The sequence below is a fragment of the Puma concolor genome, chromosome E3 (genome assembly GCF_028749965.1).
Source record: "Puma concolor isolate L17-30 chromosome E3, mPumCon1.1.hap2, whole genome shotgun sequence".
In the NCBI taxonomy this organism is placed as follows: domain Eukaryota; kingdom Metazoa; phylum Chordata; class Mammalia; order Carnivora; family Felidae; genus Puma; species Puma concolor.
Genome location: NC_141682.1, coordinates 24,411,293 through 24,434,178, shown reverse-complemented (window position 1 = coordinate 24,434,178; position 22,886 = coordinate 24,411,293). Strand labels below are relative to the sequence as shown.

General features: G+C 40.5%; 1 protein-coding gene across 5 annotated transcripts in view; it reads right to left on the bottom strand.

The window, feature by feature from the left end:
• Positions 1-22,886, bottom strand: part of USP31 (ubiquitin specific peptidase 31) — a 66,239-nt gene that overhangs the window by 38,671 nt on the left and 4,682 nt on the right. For 4 of the 5 annotated variants that reach the window (XM_025916848.2, XM_086692758.1, XM_086692759.1 and 1 more), the window contains one exon: positions 381-518. In XM_025916848.2, coding sequence (XP_025772633.2) covers positions 381-518 — 138 coding nt within the window. Of the gene's footprint in view, positions 1-380; positions 519-18,239; positions 19,092-22,886 lie in introns of those variants that run through there. The other variant, XM_086692761.1, reaches the window with a different exon arrangement.

Here is a 22,886-nt window from a genome sequence, read left to right as displayed (position 1 = left end):
CCATCCATTTCCTTTTCACCTATGGATTCATCTCAGTGATCTATAAGGGTATGTGTGTCATTGGAAAAGAAAGCAAATTTCTGCTTTAAAAACAGCTTAGTGAACTGGAATCACTTGGCTGTAGTCTAAAGCTAGTCATACATGCAATTATGTCCCCTCTCATTAGACTCTAAGTTCCTTAGAGACGGCATCTCTCGTATCTTATGCTGCCAGCACAGCAATAAACGTGGGAAAAATCCTCTAAGTATCCCTGAATTTTATACTCACCGGGAGCTTAGTCTATTTCACTACATTAACTAAATGCAAACTGCAACAACTCCTCAGTGGAGGTTACCCTGCTCACTGCTCCCTGGCTGCCCCAGCAGGGTGCGCACCCTCACCTTCAGAGGAGGCTGGCCGCTCTGCTTCACAGCATGATTGAGGTCCTCATGAACTCGGTCCAAAAGCCACAGCAGAAACTCCTGGGCATCATGCTGGGAATTTCCCCGATATTGCAGTGCGTTCTTTGACACAATACTCTACACAGGTAAATAAATCAGCATGAATAGTCGTGAATTCATGGCTTTAAAGATGAACTATTTATAATCCCAAAGAAGGATGCAAGATCTCAAGGGTGTTACAGAGTACTTCCTAGAAAGACAGCAATATAAAAACAGATGCTTAATGTAAAAACCCCACCCCCAGAAACATGTACAGAAAACTTAAATGCACCTACCCAACAATCCTACTTTGAGAAACAGATCTAAAGGAAACCATGAAAACAGCATGCCAAGACTTCTAAGAAAATATTTATTCGTCAGGCTTTATCATAGCAAAAAAATGATAATAACTTGAACATTTAAAAACAAGAACTGGTTAAATAAGTAACAGAGCATTGAATCATAAACCAAAGGATAAAATAAACACATCTACAAAATATAAATGACTGAGTGAATAAATAAGTAAGGGGACTAGATAAATCTTCTTTATAGAATTCCAAATAATTAATGTCAGTACTTCCCCCTCCAGGAGTTGGACCTTAACCTCCTACCTTGAGTAGTGACTTGCTTCCACTAGAATATGGAAAGAGGCGGGGGTGGGGGCATGGGGGCTGGTGAAAGGTTCTCGGTGAACTGGTTAATTAAGATCATGGCTCTGGAGCAAAGAACCTGGGTTCAAACTTCCGCCCCACCACTTGTATTTGTGAAGCCTGGATCTACTCTCTTCCAAAGTAAAAGGGAGAATAATGGTTTAGTGTGATGGTTAGTGAGAATGCATGCACGATATTTTGTGTGTGAGGTAATAAGCACTCAACTTTCAGCTCTGAGTATGGGATTTGGAAGTATGGTGGAAGAAGGGGACACAACCGCACAAAGGGAGGGCAGTTAGAACCACACAAAGGGAGGGCATCACATACCCTTGATGAGGCAAGAAATAATGAGGGTCCAAGCTAAGGCAGTGAGAACAGAAATGTGAAGGCAGACTTGAGAGATTCAGGAATTTAGGCAGTAGACTCCATAGGATTTGTGACCTAATGAACGGGGAGAGTGAGAAAGGAGGCATTAATGTCACCAAGGTGTCTTCTCTGAATATGGGCAACCGATGGTACCCTTCATCAGGATAAAATGAAAAAGAAGTCTGGGGAAGAGGACTGCATTTAAAGTTCTGTGGAACCTCCAAGTAGAAGTACCTGGTAAACAACTGAAAACTACAGATCTGGGGCCTGGTGGAAGAGTGTATGCTAAGGACAAAAATTTGGAAGTCAACAGATGGGTGGTAGTTGAAATCATGAGTACAGCTGAGACTGCCCAGACATAGTCATGAGAGATCAAGCCAGAAGACAGAATAATCCAGAGGACATTATATTTGGGGGCCCTCAAAGGAGACCAAGAGAAGGCCACCAAAGATACGGCAAGAAAATCAGGAGAATAGTCACAAGAGTCAAGAGAAAAGGGTTATGAAGGAGAGAGTGATCAACAGCGTTAAGAGTGATAGAGTAGGACAAAGAACTGAAACTGTCTACTGCATTTTCCAATTAAGATGATTATGGGCGGGGTGGGGGGCGGTGCCTGGTTGGCTCAGTTGGTGGAGAGTGCAACCCTTGATCTCGGGGTTGTGGGTTTGAGTCCCACACTGGGTGTGGAGATTACTTAAAAATAAACTATTTTAAAAAAGAAAAGAAAACAAGGGACAGACTTACAACTTGATAATGAGAAAGAACCATCACACCCTGATGATCAATTAGATGTGAATGGTAACAAAACGATGATTTACAAAGATTCAAACTAAAGGAGGAAAAAATCAAAGGGACATGAATGAGAGGGAATACTGAGGTGTCAATTGGCAAAATTTACTAACTGGCCAAAGGCAGCAAAGGAGAGGACGAACCCTGACAATAAACAAGGTTTCAGTGACTAGAAAGATGCCACTTGAATGCTATCTCGGAAAAAGGTACACAAAAGGAGAAATGGGTGTGGGGAGTCTTTACTATACTACAACGCTTCCCCCATGGTCAGATGCCACCTGAATCATCAAATTCAGTATTTCCTTTCTTGGTCTTCACCTTCCTCAATCTTCCCATAGCATTTTATACCTGACACCTTACCTCATCTTGAAATAGTCTGGCTTATGGCCTTATGCACTCATTTAGGAGAACCAAAGCTGGAGCCACTGGTGTGTACAGTGGCAGAATGTGAGCTATAGAAAAGAGGATTTCACAGTAAAGAAAAACAGGCCAAAAACAAACAAGCTAACAAACAAAAGACATTAGCACCAGCAGCACTGTTGATGGTGTGGCCAACTCAGGATGGAAAAGAAACAAGTGACTGGTGATACTATTATTAAGGGATACAAAGAAGAAATGATGGACAACACCAAGGTTTTTAGTTTCTAGTCTAGGTAGACAATGAGATCAGGAACAGAGGAAGAGATGGGGGACAGCAGAGCTTCATATATGGTGAATCTGAGGTACCTAAATGATCGCCAGTGAGGTGAAGTCTGGTGCTCAGGAAAGAGAACTGAGCTGCCAAGTTAAATCGGAGAGGCACTCACCTTCCGTATGAACATGGAGGAAAAAAAAGCAGAAAAGGAGGCAACTAGGATCTTGAAGAATGCTAGCACAGAAGGGACAAGTCACAATACAGAAGCCAAGGAAGATAAGAGTGGCCAGGAGAACCAGAGATGGAGGTGGTGATGTAAACTACCGCAGGCAAGCCAAGCAGGGCACTGACGTGGTCCCTGGGAAGGGCAAGTTAAGAGGCTGACTGCAATTTCAGTGATGCAGAATACCGACCAGAGAGGGTGGGAGGGAAGAAAAGGTAAGGAAACTGAATGACTGCAAGAAGACCACCCTTCATATGCAAGAGGCTCGGTATAAAAGGGAAGAGGAAAGATGCTCTGCCCGTTGGGGGGCTTACAGGGCAGAGGGACTTACGCACTGAGAGAAGGAGCTAACAGAAGGGAGACACAGCAGAAAGAGGATTCCCCAGTGAGAGGCGAAGGTGGGATTCAGAAAAGAAGTAGAGAAGCGCCTTTAACAGGAGGTGGGAGACACAGAAGGGGAGGAGGTAAGGATGGTTACGGATTCAGAAGTTATAGACAGGAAAGCAGGGAACCTTTGTTTCTGTTTGTTCAGTGTTGTTCCTTTTTGGAAGAAGCAAAGGACAACTGCCAAGAGGAAGTCTCAGGTGTGGCAAGGGTAATGACAAATGTCATGGCATGTTGCTGGGCACACAAACTGCCTGAAGCATAGCAAGTGTCTGGCCCAGGAACCCTCTCCCGTATTTACCTCCAGTGGGGGTGAGGCATTTCTCAGCATATGCACGATCCTAAGAAACAAATGAACTGAAATCAGGCTCTTCACTTGTGTCACAGCAGACACCTCATGCACAGTGTCCATCACATTTCGGAGCGGGGATGATGTACAGTTAAGACTGATTTATGATTCCTGCCGCTATCACTTCAGCTCATCTGGCGCTTAACTGTCAATCGCGGTGTATAAGGTGCCGTACGGAGGCTGCTCAACAAGATTTTTGTTGGGCACGACTCCACAGGCAACAGGACTTCCACAACCACTGTAACTAGGGCAAAAACTACTCTGGGTCAACCTCACCCTAAATCCCTACATCACAGACTGTTTTACAGGGAACCTCGCTGAACACACACACTAACCCAAAGGATCCTTTTTCTGCCCCTTTGCCTCCTTCACAATGGTGACTTATTCCCACTGCAGAGACCCAAGGGACTATTTATTTTACTTCCTACCAAGACAAAACAAAACAGAATAATCTAATAACCATCCTTTAGTGTGTGTTACAGAAAAAAAAAAAAGTGGGAGCCAAGAAGGAAAAATAGTGGAGGGGCACCTGGGGGCAATCCTATACTCAGTAGGTTAAGCATCCGACTTTGGCTCAGGTCACAATCTCAAAGTTTGTGAGTTTGAGCCCCGCATCTGGATCTGTGCTGACAATCAGAGCCAGAACCTGCTTTGGATTCTGTGTCTCCCTCTCTCTCTGCCCCTCACCCGCTTGTGCTCTGTCTCTCTCTCAAAAATAAATAAACATTAAAAATTTTTTTTTAAGAAAAGGAAAAATAGTGGGAATCAAGAAACCTGGGCTGGATCTCTGGCTCTGCCACAAACCACTGCTTGTCACAGAACCACTGATTCCTGATTTATAAAGCGAAGCAGCGGAGTTGGCCATCGATAACACCCCTGGTGTCCCAAATCTTCACTTAAGCTCTTCCCCCAGAGTCCCAACAAGCGATTTGGTTTTTGCTTTGGGTCTCATCTGACATTGCTTTGGTTTGCCTTTTATGATTTTTTGCATAATTAAACCTTAGTTTATTTTTACTTATGTCCTAAAATCAATCCTTTTGTGTTTTTGCAGTTTTAAAAAAAGTTCATTATCGCTGGAATAGGTCATCTATAAATAGAACATTGCTACAATCTGAGAATTTAAATTTGTCACTTCTATGAAAAATAAATATGAGCTTTTTTTTTTTAATTTTTATTTTTAAGTAATCTCTACACCCAACGTGGGCCTCCTGAAATCAAGAGTTGCATGCTCCATGGACTGAGTCAGCCAGGTGCCCCAAATATGAGCCTTCTTAAAATCAACCTTACATATTTATGTCTACTTTATAGAATGGGGGTATGGCATTTATTTGGAAAAACATTAACTAACCTATTGGTTTAAATCCTATACATCCTACTATGAATAAATTTGACCATCACTCCAATTTTCCTTTCAGTTAGGATGATCCTTAACTTCCAGTTGCTAAACAATAAAGGTTAAACAAATTTGTAGAGCTTTCAAGTTTCATAAAATTTCTCTTTACCCTTCAAATAAAACCTTAAGGTTTTAATAAAACCTTAAGAGAGCTTTTTTCCCCCTTACAAAGAAAAAAAAAAAAAAAAGGAGCTGGAAGCATGGCCCAGGAAAGAAAAAGAATTAAATCTCTCTACCTGGAACGGTAAAATCAGACATGAGGTTCTTTCTTTCTTTCTGTAGAGCCCTAGTACAGAAGCAGCAGAGTCCTGGGCTCCAGGGAAAAGACAGAAACTGGTTCAAGACACACTTTATCTGATCCCAGGAAGAAGACAACAAAGCACGGGGAAGGGACATGGCGGTATTGATTTGATCAGGAGCTGGGTTTACCCTTTCGGGGAAAAGGTAGCTTGCCAAAACTCACCAAACCAAATTATCACCCACGTTCCATGATTCTATGCCAGAAGAAAAGGAGAATTTATTTCCAGTGATTCTGGGTAAGAAGCAGAAGAACTTGGGAGGACAACAGTACTTACACGTTAAGAGAAAGATGAGATGTGAACAGATGAGTTCAGAGATGGCATCTAAAAGTGAAATTTGGTTTCTGGACTGTGCTGGAAAGAACAGAATAACACTTGTCTTGAGAAAAGTTCCATCTTTTGAATCTGACTTTATGGACAACTACTAAGTTGATGAAGAATAATTAACCAAAACATAAGGGATGAAATTGGTGCAAATGGATGAATACTGCAAAACCAGACACGACCCATGAAAAACAGTGATAGAGAGTGCCCATACAACAGAGTTCCATACCAGGGTACAGAATGCAGCCATGCTCAGAGTTCCCTGTGTCCTGAATCCATTCTTTGCTCCTTATCTTCACCTCTGGTGGGGAAGTCTTTTCACATAACCAAGTTAGGAGGCCGAGAGGCCCTCGGTATTAGCCAGCCGTGGCAACAACAGACCCCTGAAAGAGACTGTAAAGCCTCCAGACTTTCACACATACTTTCCCTATGACTCGAATGCCCTCCACTCCCATTCCTCAAATGCATTCCCTTACTCTCCTTCCTTGGTAGGATGGAGTGGGGAGCTGGGTGGGAGAGGACAGAGACAAAAAAGAAAAGAAACAACAGGAAAGGAGCTTCCATCCAAGATGGAAAGACAACTCAATGAGAATAGTAGAGAATGCCACACACAGCCTGTTTGTGTGTCCATGTTTGACCACAGGGGAAAGGGAGTTATTTCGGGTACAGAACTCCTTCATCGTTCCAGACAGAAGGGCCTAACAAGGGTGACTTAAGTATAGCTGTTCCTTGTATACAAGTTCTCATGATTCAGACTCAGGAACTAAACAGATGTGGACAGCAAGAGATATCTGCACTGTTAAAAGATTAGATTTGGGGGCGCCTGGGTGGCGCAGTCGGTTAAGCGTCCGACTTCAGCCAGGTCACGATCTTGCGGTCCGTGAGTTCAAGCCCCGCGTCGGGCTCTGGGCTGATGGCTCAGAGCCTGGAGCCTGTTTCCGATTCTGTGTCTCCCTCTCTCTCTGCCCCTCGCCCATTCATGCTCTGTCTCTCTCTGTCCCAAAAATAAACGTTGAAAAAAAAAAAAAAAAAAAAAGATTAGATTTGGATATTAAACAGACTCACATGTACCATAAAGACTTGGTGGCAGAGACTCATTGCTGAAATAGAGACTAGAAAAGGGTATATATCTTCTCTTTAAAAAATAAAAACACTATAATAAGAATGTTAAGAAATGGTTACTGCATTTCAAAAAATTACAAGTAAGGTGGAAGTAGGGTCAAGAGTATTAGAGATGGGATGATAGGGAGAAAAACAAATGGAACCCCAAGTGGTTCATTCAGATGAACAATGAGCAAACGTGTCACAACAGATCCTGACGCTATACTAAGGTAGAAAATACAGCAGCAAGAGAAGCCCCCCAAGTGTATAAACAGCAGCTGGAAGTTTCCACTAGAAATGCAACAGAAACAGAAAGACTAGATTCTGAATACCTGGGTTCAAGTCCTCTTTCCACCACCTTTTACTTCATGTGTGGTTTCTCTGAGCCTCAGCTAACTTTTCTGTAAAATGGGGGTGAGAATACTTTTCTAAAAGAATTACTGTGAAGCTTTAATGAGATTTATTTTACAAACTCTATAAAAGCATTTCATAAAAAAGTTTTATAAAAGCATTTTATAAACTCTTAAACTCTACACAGCTTCTATTATTTAAGCTGCAAAAGTCAAGAAAAAAGAAAGAAATTATCCTATAGAAGCCTGGAAAATGTCAAAGAGAAAGAAAAGCACTGGCTCTTGACCCCTGGCTGCACATTAGAATCATCAAGGGAAATTAAAAAAACAACAACAACAAAACAACGAACTGGGAGCAGCCCACAGACACTGATTTAATTATCTACAGTGGGACCTGATCATTGCTAATTTTTTTGAAGTGTGATTTTTTTTTTTAAATTCTATTTCTATGTTGAAGCCAAGACAGAAAGAACATGGTCACAGTGGAAAAGCCTTGAAGTTTCACTTCCAAAGGCACTAAAATTTACAGGAGGCTCTTGTCATAACTATATCACTTATTACACTATGCTATATTTGTATCACCAGAACATATAATCCATCTGCCTCCACCACTAGACAGTGATCAAGAAGGTCTTATTCAATATTATTTCCCCAATATCTAGCAAATACAATACATGAAACAAACAGTAATAGTAATGGCAGTTAATAATTGAGTGCCTATAAAGTATCAGGTGTTAGACTAATTATTTATAGGTGTTATTTCTTATAAAATTAATCCCCCAAAATTCCCTATTTTGTTAAGTATTATTACCATTATTTATAGACAAAAAAACTTGGGCTCAGAAAAAGTGAAATAACTTGTCCAAAGTTACACCGTTCTTCAACCTTCTCTAATTAAAACAGCCTTAAGGCATTTTTGTCCATAATCCTTCAATAAATGATTTTTTTCCTTATATGACTCAGGATCATACAGGGCTTGGTCATTCAGTATGTCATTTCTCAATGCAGACATAAAACATATGTTAGAAACTGAACTACAGCTGTACCAAGCCTGAGGCTTCTGGGAGTTTATTTGCTTTTAAATAAATCCTTGTTAATTGGTGTTTGTTTTGTTGTAATTTGCATTTTTCCTATGACTGAAATATGACCCAGAAATAAAAATGGAGCTTATCTAATTGAAATGTTATTATTTGAGGGGTAAGGAGGAATTTGGACTATGTCAGAAGATCAAGTTGCAGCATGTGAAGAACTATGTCCTGCCTGAGTGTCCCAGGATGCTAGAGAAAGCAAACAATAGAGAGACAACAATCTGGCTCTGGAGAACTACATCTGTCTCTCATCAAAAAGTGTAAAGGGGAGTGCTTTCACCTTAAAATGCTCAAGCTGTTCTGCTGGTGGCGATAAATTCCGATCCAGTCCATCCTTTCCAGCACACCCCAAGTGGCCAAGCCTAGCCAACTCCAAGGCTAAAGTCAGCTCAGGTTGCCAAAATGTGTTTATGTATCTAATCAAGTAATTTAAGTAACTCAGGAGTATCTTCTTTTTGGTCTGTCATTATCCAAAATATTTCTAAGATTCTTGCCAGCCACAATAAAATAAAGCCTTTTAAAAAGTTTGTGGGTTTTTTGTTTTTGTTTTTTAGAGGAAGGGGGAAATTTTGGCTAACAATACAGTAAAAAAAAAAAAAAAAAAAAAAGCATACATCTAGTCCCAATTTACCCAAAAGGCCATCATCATATGGGAGTGTAATAATCTTCAACAGTTAAAAGTCGAAACAGATATCTTGGAACCCCCTCTACTTGCTAGATGGGATGCTGCTTGATTCATGAATTATTTAATAAAACTAATTATATCTTAATTTTTTTTAAGTCAAAACAGAAAAACTAGAAAATTCATCTAAATATCTAAGAAACTACAGGAGTGCCTGGATGGCTCAGTTGGTTGAGTGTCTGACTTCAGCTCAGGTCATGATCTCATGGTTCATGGGTTCCAGCCCCATATCAGGCTCTGTGCTGACAGCTCAGAGCCCAGAGCCTGCTTCAGATTCTGGGTCTCCCTCTCTCTCTGCCCCTCCCCCACTCACGCTCTTTGTTTCTCAAAAATGAATAAACGTTAAAAAAAACTTAAAAAAATACCTAAGAAATTATTTTTTTCTACAATGGAATTTTATAAAGTTTTAAAATCATTGAGAAATTAATATATAATACAGTAAGTGAAAAGAAGATGCAAAACTACATATGAACATGATTTCAAACTTTTAAGACACATTTTTAAAGACCTTTTTGTCTTTTATCCTTCAAAATATACACCAAAACATTAATAGTCACTGCCTCAGAATGGCAAATTTTAGGTGATCTATCCCTTTCTTCCTTATATGTTTCCATATTTCTGATGTTTTCTAAAATGGTTTTGCTGGTAACAACAACCAGGTCGACCAGGTGGAACTTAAGGGGATCTTACGAGAGCACACCCCGGTATTTTGGCCAGGGAACCCAAATCTTCTGCACAGAAGATGGGGCTGGCAAAACACAGATATGTACCTTATTTGTAGTTACGGCTTTGGCCCCAAATCCCAGTGAATCAGACTGTACTATGCTGAGAATTTCTTTTTTCTCTAATAGACAGACCTAAGGAGCCTCAAAGCAGTTTTCTGCCTAGCGTAATCCTAAACTCAAACCCATACCAATCTTTGGATCTTATCACTGGAGGAAAAAAGTGACAGCGGCTAGCATCAAAGAAAATTGGCGGAAAGAGACAGGAAAAGAGTTTACGTCTACAGACACCCACCAAGGGCCTTTTTAAGCCACCCTGGCTTGCCAGGTAGGAGGTGAAAGCTTAGCCCTAGGAAGAGAAAAAGACAGCCCAGGATCAGCTTCCTGATCAAGTGGACAGAAGCAGAGGAGGAACATAGGCTTGGCTTATAAACTCAGCACGTGGCACTGCTCACCAGCCCAGGGGCCAAAATTCTTGGTTGAGTGGCACTGCTCTTTGGGGTGGAAGTGAAGTGCCCTGTACCCCCTTGGAGGTGGAACAGGGTGAGAGAGACAAGAAGTAGGGAACACATAAGGTCAAGCCTTGAATTATGCCGAGGCTAAACATGCATATATTTCTTACATAATCTGCGTGTGTATGTACGTATGTAATTATACACAAAGAGACAAAGCATGCATCCTCTTGATTCTGAATATATTAGTATCTGGTGATAAACATCTCAAGTTTTTAATTTTTGTTTTTTAAGTTTATTTTCAGAGAGACAGAGACAGCGTGAGTGGGGGGGGGGTCAGAGAGAGGGAGAAAGAGAGAGAATCCCAAGCAGGCTCCGTGCTGCCAGCAAAGCCCAATGCGGGGCTTGAAACCAAGAACTGTGAGATCATGATCTGAGCCGAAATCAAAAGTCGGACGCTTAACCGACTGTGCCACCCAGGCGCCCCCTGAAATGTTTTTGACTAAACAGTCAGTTTTATAAATTTTTTTTTTTCAACGTTTATTTATTTTTGGGCCAGAGAGAGACAGAGCATGAACGGGGGAGGGGCAGAGAGAGAGGGAGACACAGAATCGGAAACAGGCTCCAGGCTCCGAGCCATCAGCCCAGAGCCTGACGCGGGGCTCGAACTCACAGACCGTGAGATCGTGACCTGGCTGAAGTCGGACGCTTAACCGACTGCGCCACCCAGGCGCCCCAACAGTCAGTTTTATAAAGTTATCCAAAATATTCTGCAAATAATCTGTTTTGAAGCATTATTGTTACTGCATTTTGATAACTGAAACATCAACTAGTAGTAAACAAGAGGTATCATTCAAAACAGATCCAGCAAGTTTCACTACAAATTGTGTTCATATTGCCATAAACCCGAATGCCATCAACCCAATTATATCTTAGCTGGCTGACGATGTTTTCAAGTCACGGGCCTGCCATGTCACTTCTCCACACCCAACACTGTGTAGGCCTGAAAGTCAAGCCAGGTTGACTCCTGAGCGGCAGACAGGTATGGTCTCCAAATCAATCCTGGCCTCTGCCAGTTCTTTCAACTCTCACCATGAAAATCAGATTGCATAAAAACCAGCATAGGGACTCATTCTGCCTCTAGGTTTTTCCTAACAAAGTACAATTTAGAACCTTCCCAGCCTCAGCCTGGTCTGGCCTGACCAATTCTAGTTGGTTCAGGCCTTGGTCATCTGACGGTAGAAGGGGAAGGCTAAATGGAAGAGCATGTGAATACACAGAAAACAAAGGGAAGTCTGCGAAATCAAAACAGGGTAACTCCCTAAGTTATCAAAATGTTGCTATCATATGGGTACACTTCCACTCTAAAGAACAGATGAAGCTGTCCTACCTCTAGTAGTAATTTAAGACATAAAAATTAAAACAATAAAATGCTATTTTCTATTTATCAACTTAAAGATTTCTATTTTGCAACAGTGGGGTACAACAGACATTCTTACACACTGCTAATGGCACAACCTTATAAAATAAGGTAACAATGTAACTTAAGGATCTTCAAAATAAATAAGCATTGACCCAGGAATTTCACAGAGTATATGCTAAAGAAATAATCAAAAGTAACTGTAGTTTTCTTATTGATTCTAAGAATTAATATGTTATGAATAATCACCATTTTCTGCTTGTAAAAAAAAAAAGTAAAAGATTTATGTAAAAATTATTCATCACAATCAGAAACATCCAAAAATAGGTCATCATGTACCTTCATACAATGATCTGGAGTTTTGTGACAAAATTAATCATAATACAATATGAAATGAAAATCACATGATGTAAAAGTGTATATACAGTTTGATATCAATTATGTTAAAATACATCCAGAGGGGGAAAAAGGCAAGAGAGTAATATACCAAATAACTTGTATACATTTTCAATTTTCTTTTTTTAATGTTTATTTATTTATTATTTTTGAGAGACAGAGAAAGAGAGAGGGAGAGAGAAAGAGAGCGCGAGCAGGGGAGGGGCAGAGAGAGAGGGAGACAGAATCCCAAGCAGGCTTCAAGCCGTTAGCACAGAGTCCAATGCAGGTCTCGAACCCATGAACTGTGAGATCATGACCTGAACCGAAAGAGACTAAGAGTCAGATGCTTAACCAACTGAGCCACCTAGGTGCTCCTCAATTTTCCACCTTCAACCTTTTACATATTTTCTAAGTTTTCTACAATAACTTGGGTAACACTCTTACCAAAATAGATTTTATCTCCTAATGAACTTAAGCAGAAGAAACCACACACATACTTAACGCAAACCAAAAACACAATGAGGGGTGCCTGACTGGCTTAGTTGGTGGAGTACGTGACTCTTAATGTGCAGGGTTGTTGTGAGTTTCAGCCCCATGTCAGGGGTAGAGTTTGAGAAGAGAAGAGAAGAGAAGAGAAGAGAAGAGAAGAGAAGAGAAGAGAAGAGAAGAGAAGAGAAGAGAAGAGAAGAGAAGAAAAAAAGGAAAGGAAAGGAAAGGAAAGGAAAGGAAAGGAAAGGAAAAGAAAAAAGAAAGATGTCACTAAAAACAAAACAAAAAACCACACAGTGAAATACCACTTCACATTCACTAGGATTGCATTATTTCATTTTGTTTTTTTTTAACAGGCTCTATGCCCAATGTGGGGCTTGAACTTACAACCCTGAGATCAAGAGTCGGAGGTTCTACTGAGTGAGCCAGCCAGGAGCCCCTAGGATGGCTTTAATAAAAGACAGACAGTAACAAGTGTTGCCGAAGATGTGGAGAAACTGAAATACTCATGCAGTGCTGGTATGAATGTAAAATGGCGCAGCCACTGTGGAAAATAGTTGGACAACCACTCAAAAAGTTAAACGTGGAGTCATAATATGACCCAGCAATCCCACTCCTAGGCATATACCCAAGAGAAATGAAAACATATGTCCACACAAAAATTTGTGCATGAATGTTCACAGCAGCATTATTCATGACAACCAAAAGCCTATGTCCCAGGCTTGCTCTTACAGGCTGCGCTAGTGAATGTGTGAGCCAGCTGGTTGGTTTTTCCTGCTAAAATGTTCCCATCACTCAGGTGTAAAGGAACCAATGTCTATCAAACACCTTGATCTGTGAAGCTGGTATCATACAGCAATGAAAAGTTAAGTAAGGAAACTGAGGCTCAGTGACCAGCCCAAGATCTCAGTTGCTCCAGGATTCTCACTGTATTCAAAACTCATTCATTCAGATTTTCAAAAGGGAAGGGGCAGACCTGCCCCTTAGCTGCCCTCACCCTCCTCCTGGCACTATCCTCTGATACTGACAGCCTGAAGCCTGAACCAGAATTGGGTATCACCAGGAAGTGGGTTCGGGCAGTTACAACAGCCTAACCAGCTGCCTGGCATCACAACAGAGCCTCAAAGGGTAATAATCAACAGGTCTCCAACCTAACCAACCCCTCCTCCCGCTGGATAGATGATAAAAAGCTGCCAATGCTCCTTTCTCTCACCCCGCCTGTAGGGAAACGTAACTACTCTCTTCTTTCCTTCCTGCCACTATTAACATCCTGATATTGACTAGCAGGTATTTCCCAGGAGCTACTGCTTTTAAAGGAGTTTGTCTTCTCTTTAGACTCTAAAACGAGGGAGATTTACCAAGCTGTCACTACACTCTTACAAAGGGACCCTTATTTTGGGTAAGATTAAAGAATGTTCCAAATTCATGTATCTTTAGAATTACTAGGAGCACCTCTTGTCAGTAGCAGTTCTGTTATTCTTCTCCAGCTATAGAGAGCTCTGGCCCTCAAAGAAAAGGCTGAATCTCCTCTATCACAGTTTAAACACAAGCCTTTCCCTGCTTCCCTCATTGCTCAAAATAAAGCAGATACAGAAGTTAATTCCCTGCCCGTTCACTCACTCATAAAGATGCATACAAAAGACAGGACCGGTTACTATGGGAAATTTAGAGAACCACAAAATTAAAAGTCTGTAGAGATGCCTCTGTTTCTTCATCTGTAAGACAGAAATAATAATTTATGTACCTACTTTACACTATTATAAGGAATAAATAAAATAATCAACTGTGCAGGGCATGTGGTAAGCACTCATGTTACCTATAGGAAAGGCTATAGGAAAAAAATTCTATACAATGTGCTACCATTTATCTAAATAAGAGAAAATATGAATATACACACAACACACACATATACATACACACAAAGCAAGAAAATTAATTTGCTTATATTAAAACAATAAAAGAATAATTCATAAAATTTAGGGAGAAAGAAAATAGGGTACAGAGATCAAAGACAGAAACCAGACTTCTCTGAATAGATCTTATGTTGTACATTTGACTTCAGGCCATGTATTTTATTTTTTACATAATTATGCAACAAAATTAAATTTTCAAAAGTAATCCTTCAAAATCAAAAAGAAATAAATGACTTTAAGTACCTAGTTGGTGACAAAGCCACACTGAGAACTATTCCAAGTGACCTTAAAATATAGGAATTTGAGGGGCGCCTGGGTGGCTCAGTCTGTTAAGCATCCAACTCTTGATTTCACCTCAGGTCATGATCTCAGCTCAGGTCACCATCTCATGGTTCGTGGGTTCGAGGCTCCAGGCTGACAGTGCAGAGCCTGCTTGGGATTCTCTCTCCCTCTCTCTCTCTCTCTGCTCCTCCCCATTAATGCTTTGTCTCTCTCAAAATAAATAAATAAACTTAAAAATATTAATAATTTGATTATACAGACCCAGTAGACCATGTCCTACAGACAAAACAAAAAAATACCAAAAATAAATCTTAAATATTTTTCAAGCACACATACTACTGGTGGTAGCATTGGGATTATTATCCTGAGACTTATGAGGACTGTAGGATAATGCCAATGAAAAATTACACTGTGCTGGGAACAGGGTTTTCAGCTTGGGAGAAAGGAGAAACAGATGCAAGATCAAGGAGTTAAAGAAAAACCCTGAAACCCTTAAAGGGAATTATCAATAAGAATTCATGATTTTTTTTATGTCTTTAAAAGAAGTTACATATTTTCTAGCTCTCTCTACTTAGAAGACAAAGAAACCACATGCGCTCCTAGGGCCCAGACTGTGGCTCTCTACCATTTGCCAAAAAAGGCAACCAGGGATCCTTAAAGAAATCACTGATCCCAGATCTGGGGCAGGAAATGTGTTAAGATGAGCCGGAATATCTTCCCTGGATTCTAGTTTGACATCACAGACTACTAATATCATGTCAGAAGGATTCAGGAGCCACTTCTACTGGACACAAATGGCACAATTTGGGCGTCAATTAGGCTAACAACTGTAACTGAAGTACATCAGATATACAGTTAAATCCATGAGTTCACATGGTTTTAACAAAAAACTCACTAACCACATTTGGAAATCAAGAAATTATTTTGAAAACCAAAATTAGGGGCGCCTGGGTGGCTTAGTCGGTTAAGCGTCTGACTTCGGCTCAGGTCATAATCTCGCAGTTCATGAGTTCGAGCCCCGCGTCAGGGTCTGTGCTGATGGCTCAGAGCCTGGAGCCTGTTTCAGATTCTGTGTCTCCCTCTCTCTCTGACCCTCCCCCATTCATGCTCTGTCTCTCTCTGTCTCAAAAATAAATAAACGTTAAAAAAAAATTAAAAAAAAAAAAAAAAAGAAAACCAAAATTAAAGGGGGAAAAAACCTAAACCATTTATCTTGCCTTTCTTCTCCAAATTTATGTTGGGGTAACAAAGTAATTGATGAGAGCAGGAGTCGCTACAGAAGTGTTCTAGCTAATAAGAATGTTAAAATTATAACATCACCATTTTTCAACCCTTAATGAACTAATGGATCAAGGAATAATCATCAGTGTCTACTAACATAGTAAGAGACCCAACCAGACATTATAGCACTATAGGCTTCCTGATAGAAGTTAACACTACCAAAAAAAAAAAAAAAAAAAAAAAAGAAAAAGAGAGAGAGAGAGAAACCTCAAACCTGAGTCTCATTAAGCCTCTAAATCTACCATTTTACAGGAAGTATGGGAACAGAACATTTTAACTGAAACTACCGGAATACAACAGGCAAAATCAGACTTTGGGAAGCTCTATAGCAGCACTCTTCAAAATGTGATCCACAGAGAGATGCCCGTCTGTGAACTTTTTGCCACCAGTCATGGACTGGTAAGTACAAAAGATAAGTACAAAAATTGAGAGTTGGCATTCAGAAATACTTAGAGCAAATTAACAGTTTTATGTCTATTGAGTCCATTTTTCTTTTTTAACAGGGCTAGCTTTATGTATGCCTTTTATTTCATTTTTCTGGAAAAGCTTAAATGCCAAGCTAAGAAATGTATGCCATATTTTGTATATAAAAGAAAAAGTAAAAGCAATTTTTGAAAAGAGAAATAATATAATCTCGGATAAACTTTCAGATTAATCCAGCAGCAATAAAAACCGGCCATTGGAAGAGACAGAGTTTAGAAATGGGGAAGGGTACTTGAGGCCAGAGTTAGAATGACTACCTTCATTATCACCATCTGCCGTTTACTGAATAGTTACTATGTGCAAGTTTCTACACTAAACTCTTAGTTGTACCTTTTCATTTAATCCTTGTAAAAACCAAGCAAGGCTCTGCTACTTACTAGCACTGAATCCCAGTATCCTAATTTCAAAAATGGAATACCAATGCCTCTTCACAGGTCTGTAGTGAAGATTTAATGAAAAAATTTACATGAATGTACAGTTGACCCTTGAACAATGTGGGCACTCACCTCCATGCAGTCAAAAATCTGTGTATAACTGTGGACTCCCCCAAAACTTAACTACTAATAGTGAGAACTGCCAAGTGATCACTTTTAATTGTGATATACAACTTACTGAATAGACTAAATGCTCACACAGAGATGATTAGCGTCACTTGGCATTTTAAGTGGATGCTGGCAACACTTGAGCTCAGCGCAACAGCCAACAGGAGGTGGCCATGAAAATATTACCGGTAGTACAGTATGTACTACAGTTAATTCCTTACAGCTACGATTTAATACTACATGTCTGTACTTGTTTACATTTGACTATAAATGGTGCCACGTACACTCTGTGTGCTTAAGTTTTGACATATTTTAACTTTTTATAATAGGTTTGTGTGTATATTTTATGATAGTAAATGATAACACAGACTAGCATCTACATATATTTTATGCATTCATGACATACCTAACTTCTACTTAAGTTTTTCTATATTTCTAGGCCACATAGTTCATCTGCAAGTTTAATTGCCACAAATCCCCAAAATTTTTTCACGTGTGTGTGTGTGTGTGTGTGTGTGTATTTTTAATTCAACATATAGGTGGACTTGCACAGTTCAAACTGGTATTGTTCAAGAAATGGCTTTGTAAATGATATGGCCCCACACAAATAAATGGTATTTTCATTATGATTATTACTGTTTCTCGAATCAATCAGATGACTCTGTCTTGCTTTTAAATATTAGAATATCTGGGGCACCTGGGTAGCTCAGTCAGTTAAGCGTCGGACTTCAGCTCAGGTCATGAACTCGCAGTTTGTGAGTTCGAGCCCCGCATCAGGCTCTGTGCTGACAGCTCGGAGCCTGGAGCCTGCTTCGGATTCTGTGTCTCCCTCTCTCTCTGCCCCTCCCCTGCTCATGCTCTGTCTCTGTCTCTCAAAAATAAGTAAGTGTTAAAAAAAATTTTTTTTAATATTAGAATACCAAGGAGCACCTGACTGGCTCAGTCAGAAGAGCATGTGACTCTTGATCTCAGGGTCACAAGTTCAAGCCCCATGTTGGGAGTAGAGATTACTATAAATGAACGAATGAATGAATGAATGAACATAAACTTAGAAAGAAAGAAAGAAAGAAAGAAAGAAAGAAAGAAAGAAAGAAAGAAAAAAAGAAAAAGAAAAAGAAAAAGAAAAAGAAAAAGAAAAAGAAAAAGAAAAAGAAAAAGAAAAAGAAAAAGAAAAAGAATACCAAGAATTCAAGTCAAAGAATTTCCTGAGCTGGTGATGCACTTACAGAAGTTCTTGCAGTGGAAGCAACAAAGGCATTTCCCAACCAGTCCCATGAAATCTTCTAATGCCTGAACTGTTTGTGGTCACATTGTTTGCTACCATCCAAGCTCAACAACCGGAGGGAAGAAGCAACAGATGTTCAGTGACTGGCCAATTCCTCTAGGAACTGCCACAGTCCATGGCATAAAACAATGATTTCTAAATGAAGAAAGATCACAGTCAGATGAAAGACAAGATATCTCGATGCGCTCCACTGCAAAAATGTTGTTTGTTAAACATAAAAGGTCATTTGAGGAACAGCCAGTGAAGGATTAATTAGCAGAGCAAACAAGAGTATTTTTGAGGGAAAAAGCTACAGAGGACAGAACTTTAAATTACCCAGCTTTCAATGATTTCTTTTCCACTATTATAATATAAAAGGTTTTTTGTGGAAACCATGAGGTCATTGTTTTCCAGAGTCTTTACTATAGGAAACAGCTGTGGGGAACTACACAAACAGTGAACACTGCCCTATTTAGTAGCCCCTCATTGTGACAAGTGTATAGAGGGGGACAGGAAAAATCCATCAAACCACACTCTAATAACAAAACAAAAGCAGAGTCAAACTAAAAACTTTAGGCCACACAAAGGACGACATAAAACAATTAGTTCAGAATAAGCCTCTGTAAGTCAGGACAAGCACCTGTGTTATTACATCTGTATCTTGACTTAAAGAGATAATTCCAAGAGCAGCTCCTTTCGACATGGGTCACCAAAAACTCAAACGATTGATCTTGCACAGTACCTGATATATGACAGACATTCGACAAATTTAACTAAAAAAAAAGTCTTCCTAGGACTCTTATGTTATATACTGTATGACCTGTCCAAAACTGAATTTACCCGCCCACCTGCAGAACTGTTCTGCATTTTGTGCTTCTGGTCTTGAACAGTGCCATCCCACCACACCCTGCTTCAGTACCTGAGTTATGTTCAGTTCCTCCTTCTTATTCACTTTTCACACACCCATAAAGCTGCCAAACACTGTCAACTCTGCTTCAAACATAGATTTTATATACATGCTCTAAAGTCAGAGGAAAGGAACAAAAGGCAAGGAAAAGGAAATAAATAAGCTGAATCCACTCCAATCCACTACAGCGTATGTGGCTCCTTCAGAAACCACCCCCAAGACTCTGCTTAAACTTGTCCAGTGATAAAAATACAATTATGTGAGACAGCTCACACAATACGCAGCTGAATCCAAGTCTACACACCTAGTCCCAAATTGCACCACAGTTCCTGTCTATCAAGACTCCCTTTCTTAAATATCCCATGATCACTGACCCCATGTTCAATTTAAATGCATGATCTTTTCTGCCCCTTGTGCTCCACAAACCACTTCCCCTTTCCAACTATTCCATTCCCATCAAATGATTCCCATGATTTTCTCCATACCTCAGTTCTGAAACCTTGGTGTTTACAACTCCATCCCTTGGACTCTCCCTAATAACGTCATAATGTCCTCCAAAATGTCCCTTGGATTCACCCTTTCCTCGGTTCATACTTATGATTGTCCTTTTCCTGCAATTACTTTCTCCTCCATTGGATTCATTTGTGCTCACCATCAGACCCATTTTTCTAAAGCATCCTTTTCATCAAATTAGTGTCTGCACAGCTCAAGAAGCCTATATTGAAACACTACTGATTGCAGCCTCAAGGCTAAACTGTTGTGACAGACTTTCAAGGCCACCCACAATTTGCCCTTCTCATCTCATTCATTTGTATTTATTTCCCCTTCTCTCCAAATCAGGGGTTCTCAACTGGGGCAATTTTGCCCCCCAGGGGACATTTGGCAATGTCTGGAGACATTTTTGATTGTCATGACTGGGGTAAGGGACTGGAACACTGCTAAACATCCTACAATGCCAGGATAGTCCTGCCCCCTCCCCCCCAAAAAAAACTGACCCTGTAAAAGAAAATAATTTTAAAAAATGGCAAACAAGGGCAGTCACTAATAAGAGGAAGCACATGTCAGCGGGGGTAGGCCCTAGCATGCACCATGGATGGGTCAGAGAATCTTGTCCTCTACGACTCTTTGCTGGGCAATCCAGCAACGTGCAGCAACACTTTAAATGCAACATTTAAATTCCCTTTGACTAAGCAGTGCCACTTCTAAGACTCAGTCTTTAGAAAATGAGACTTGGTGTATACTGAAGGATTGGCTATAATGATTAAAAACTTTATACTACCGGGGCGCCTGGGTGGCTCAGTCGGTTGAGCAGCCGACTTCAGCTCAGGTCATGATCTCGCGGTCCGTGAGTTTGAGCCCCGCATTGGGCTCTGTGCTGACAGCTCAGAGCCTGGAGCCTGTTTCAGACTCTGTGTCTCCCTCTCTCTGACCCTCCCCGTTCATGCTCTGTCTCTCTCTGTCTCAAAAATAAATAAACGCTAAAAAAAAAAATTTTTTTTTTAATTAAAAAAAAAAATAAAAACTTTAATACTACCTAAACACCCACCATTGGGCTTCTATACCACTGGCAAAAAGAATGAGATGGGCTTGGGTGTATCAACAAAAAACAAGGAAAGCCATGCTACCCATGGGTAGGGCAATAGGGGAAACCAATATGTGGAGCATGAGCCCACCAATGTAAAAGATGTAGACATGTTTATATACACAACTAAGTGGTCTGAAAGGATTATTTTTAAGGCCGACTTCCCAAAGTGCCTAAGTCTGAGAAGCAATGGCATGTATACAGCGTTAGCTGCAGCTACCTTATTTTCACTAAGATTGAGCACCAGAGTCTTAGTGGAGGGAGAACATTATACATTTCAGCACACCCCACCCTACCTCTTTGTTTTATGTTGAGAATTGTATTTCAGTGGTTGTAAAAACAAGGTACAGAAGCACGGGTGTGCTTCGGTGTGTGCATCAGCAACGCAGAGGTGATGAAGGCTGAAGGCATAGCTCTGGTTCTGTTCTCTCGGTCTCTAGCCAGCAGGGGAACCGCATTCCCTTCATCCAGAAAGGCTGAGGCCATTCACATCTCCCCCTAAGTCTAATATTTGACGATTCGGTTACCTCCCTTCTCCTTCAGAGATGTGGAGCTTCGCTACAACAAAAGTGACAGCACTGGACAGAGAAGGGAACTGATCAGGAAGACACATACTTTATACTTGGTCACAAATCTAAATGTGACCTACACAATTTTTTTTCTTACTTTTCAAATGAATTTAAGGGGCACCCTCAAATCCGAATACTCCTTGGGAACCACTGTGAAATATCAATATACTAAACATTTTCACACAAACCAGGAAAACTTAGATCATAGGTCGACAGCATAAAATCAGAGCCTCCAACATGAGTCTATGAAAAAGTAAGGTGTGAAACTGAGCCAGTATAACCCCAATTGCTAGCTTATCTGCTACTACTCATTTATACATTTATTCCCTTTGTAACCTGAGAACTCTCACTCATAAATAGGCACCACCAGGCACCGCAGTTCAAGGAAAAAAAATATGGAATAGAAATTTCTATTCATCAATTATCTTTTGTTTTACGGCAAATTTAGAAGGAATCCCCACAGTTCTATTATCGGTAGAGAACTCTGTTCTAGTTGTTTTTTGGCAGCACAGTTTGAAAACTGCTGCTATAAAACGTATCTTTGTTACTTGAAAGATGACCACCCATCTCTTTACTTGCTGCGCAAGGGCACTGAGTACTAGAAATCAGCACGTAGGAGAAACTGGAAGCACACACACTAGCATCCTACTAGTTAGACAATAAGCTCATTTCCTCTTAAAACAGCATTTTGAGCATTCAGGTTTCAGAATGATTTATTTTCTCTCCTTGTTTTACCAAGATAATGGTCCAAGGATCCTTCCAGTGAAGTCAAATTTTACTCTAGTGCTGCTGCAAACACACACACACAGAGGAGAAAACGTAACACGGCAAGCATTCTAAAGGCTGGGATACTAAGAAAAAAGCCCTAAGAAGGCACAAAACATTCCTCCAACAGAGTGTTTTTCAATCTCAGCCTAACTCGCATTTTGGGCTGGATAACCAACCCCTTACTGAGGGGAGCAGAGCCAGCAGCACCCCCACCCCAGTTGCATCAACCAAGTATGTCTCCAGACAAGGCCAAATGTCCCCAGGAATGGAAGGGTTGGGAAGGCAAAAGAGCCTTGGTTGAGAACCCTGCTCTACGAGGAGGAGAAAAACACCTGCTTAAAAGGAGAAAAGGATATACGTGGCAGCCAGAGAAGTTTCTTAAAGCATACCAAGGTTGAGCCAGTCAATCCATTTCATTTTGGAAAATGAAAGGCCAACCTTAACAACCATCTAGTAGCTCATCCAAAACCAAGAATCTGTCTACCTGGCAAGCTCCTAAACCTCAAATAAATCAAAGTGGTTAGGAATCAAGAAAGAACTCTAATTGGAAAACTTACAAAGAAAATCATTAGTAACTTAAGAAAGTTTTAAGACGATAAAAGCATACTCAAAGACATACTAAGTGCTTTTCGAGACCTCAAGGCAAACTCTCAAGATGGCAAATTGGTTTCATCTTCTCTGCCAACTCCAATCAACTGGTAGTGACTGCCTGGAGCCCAGAATTGGGCAGGATTCTGAGGTTGAATGTGAGCTCAGGGAAAGAGTATCCGCATGGAACACCAA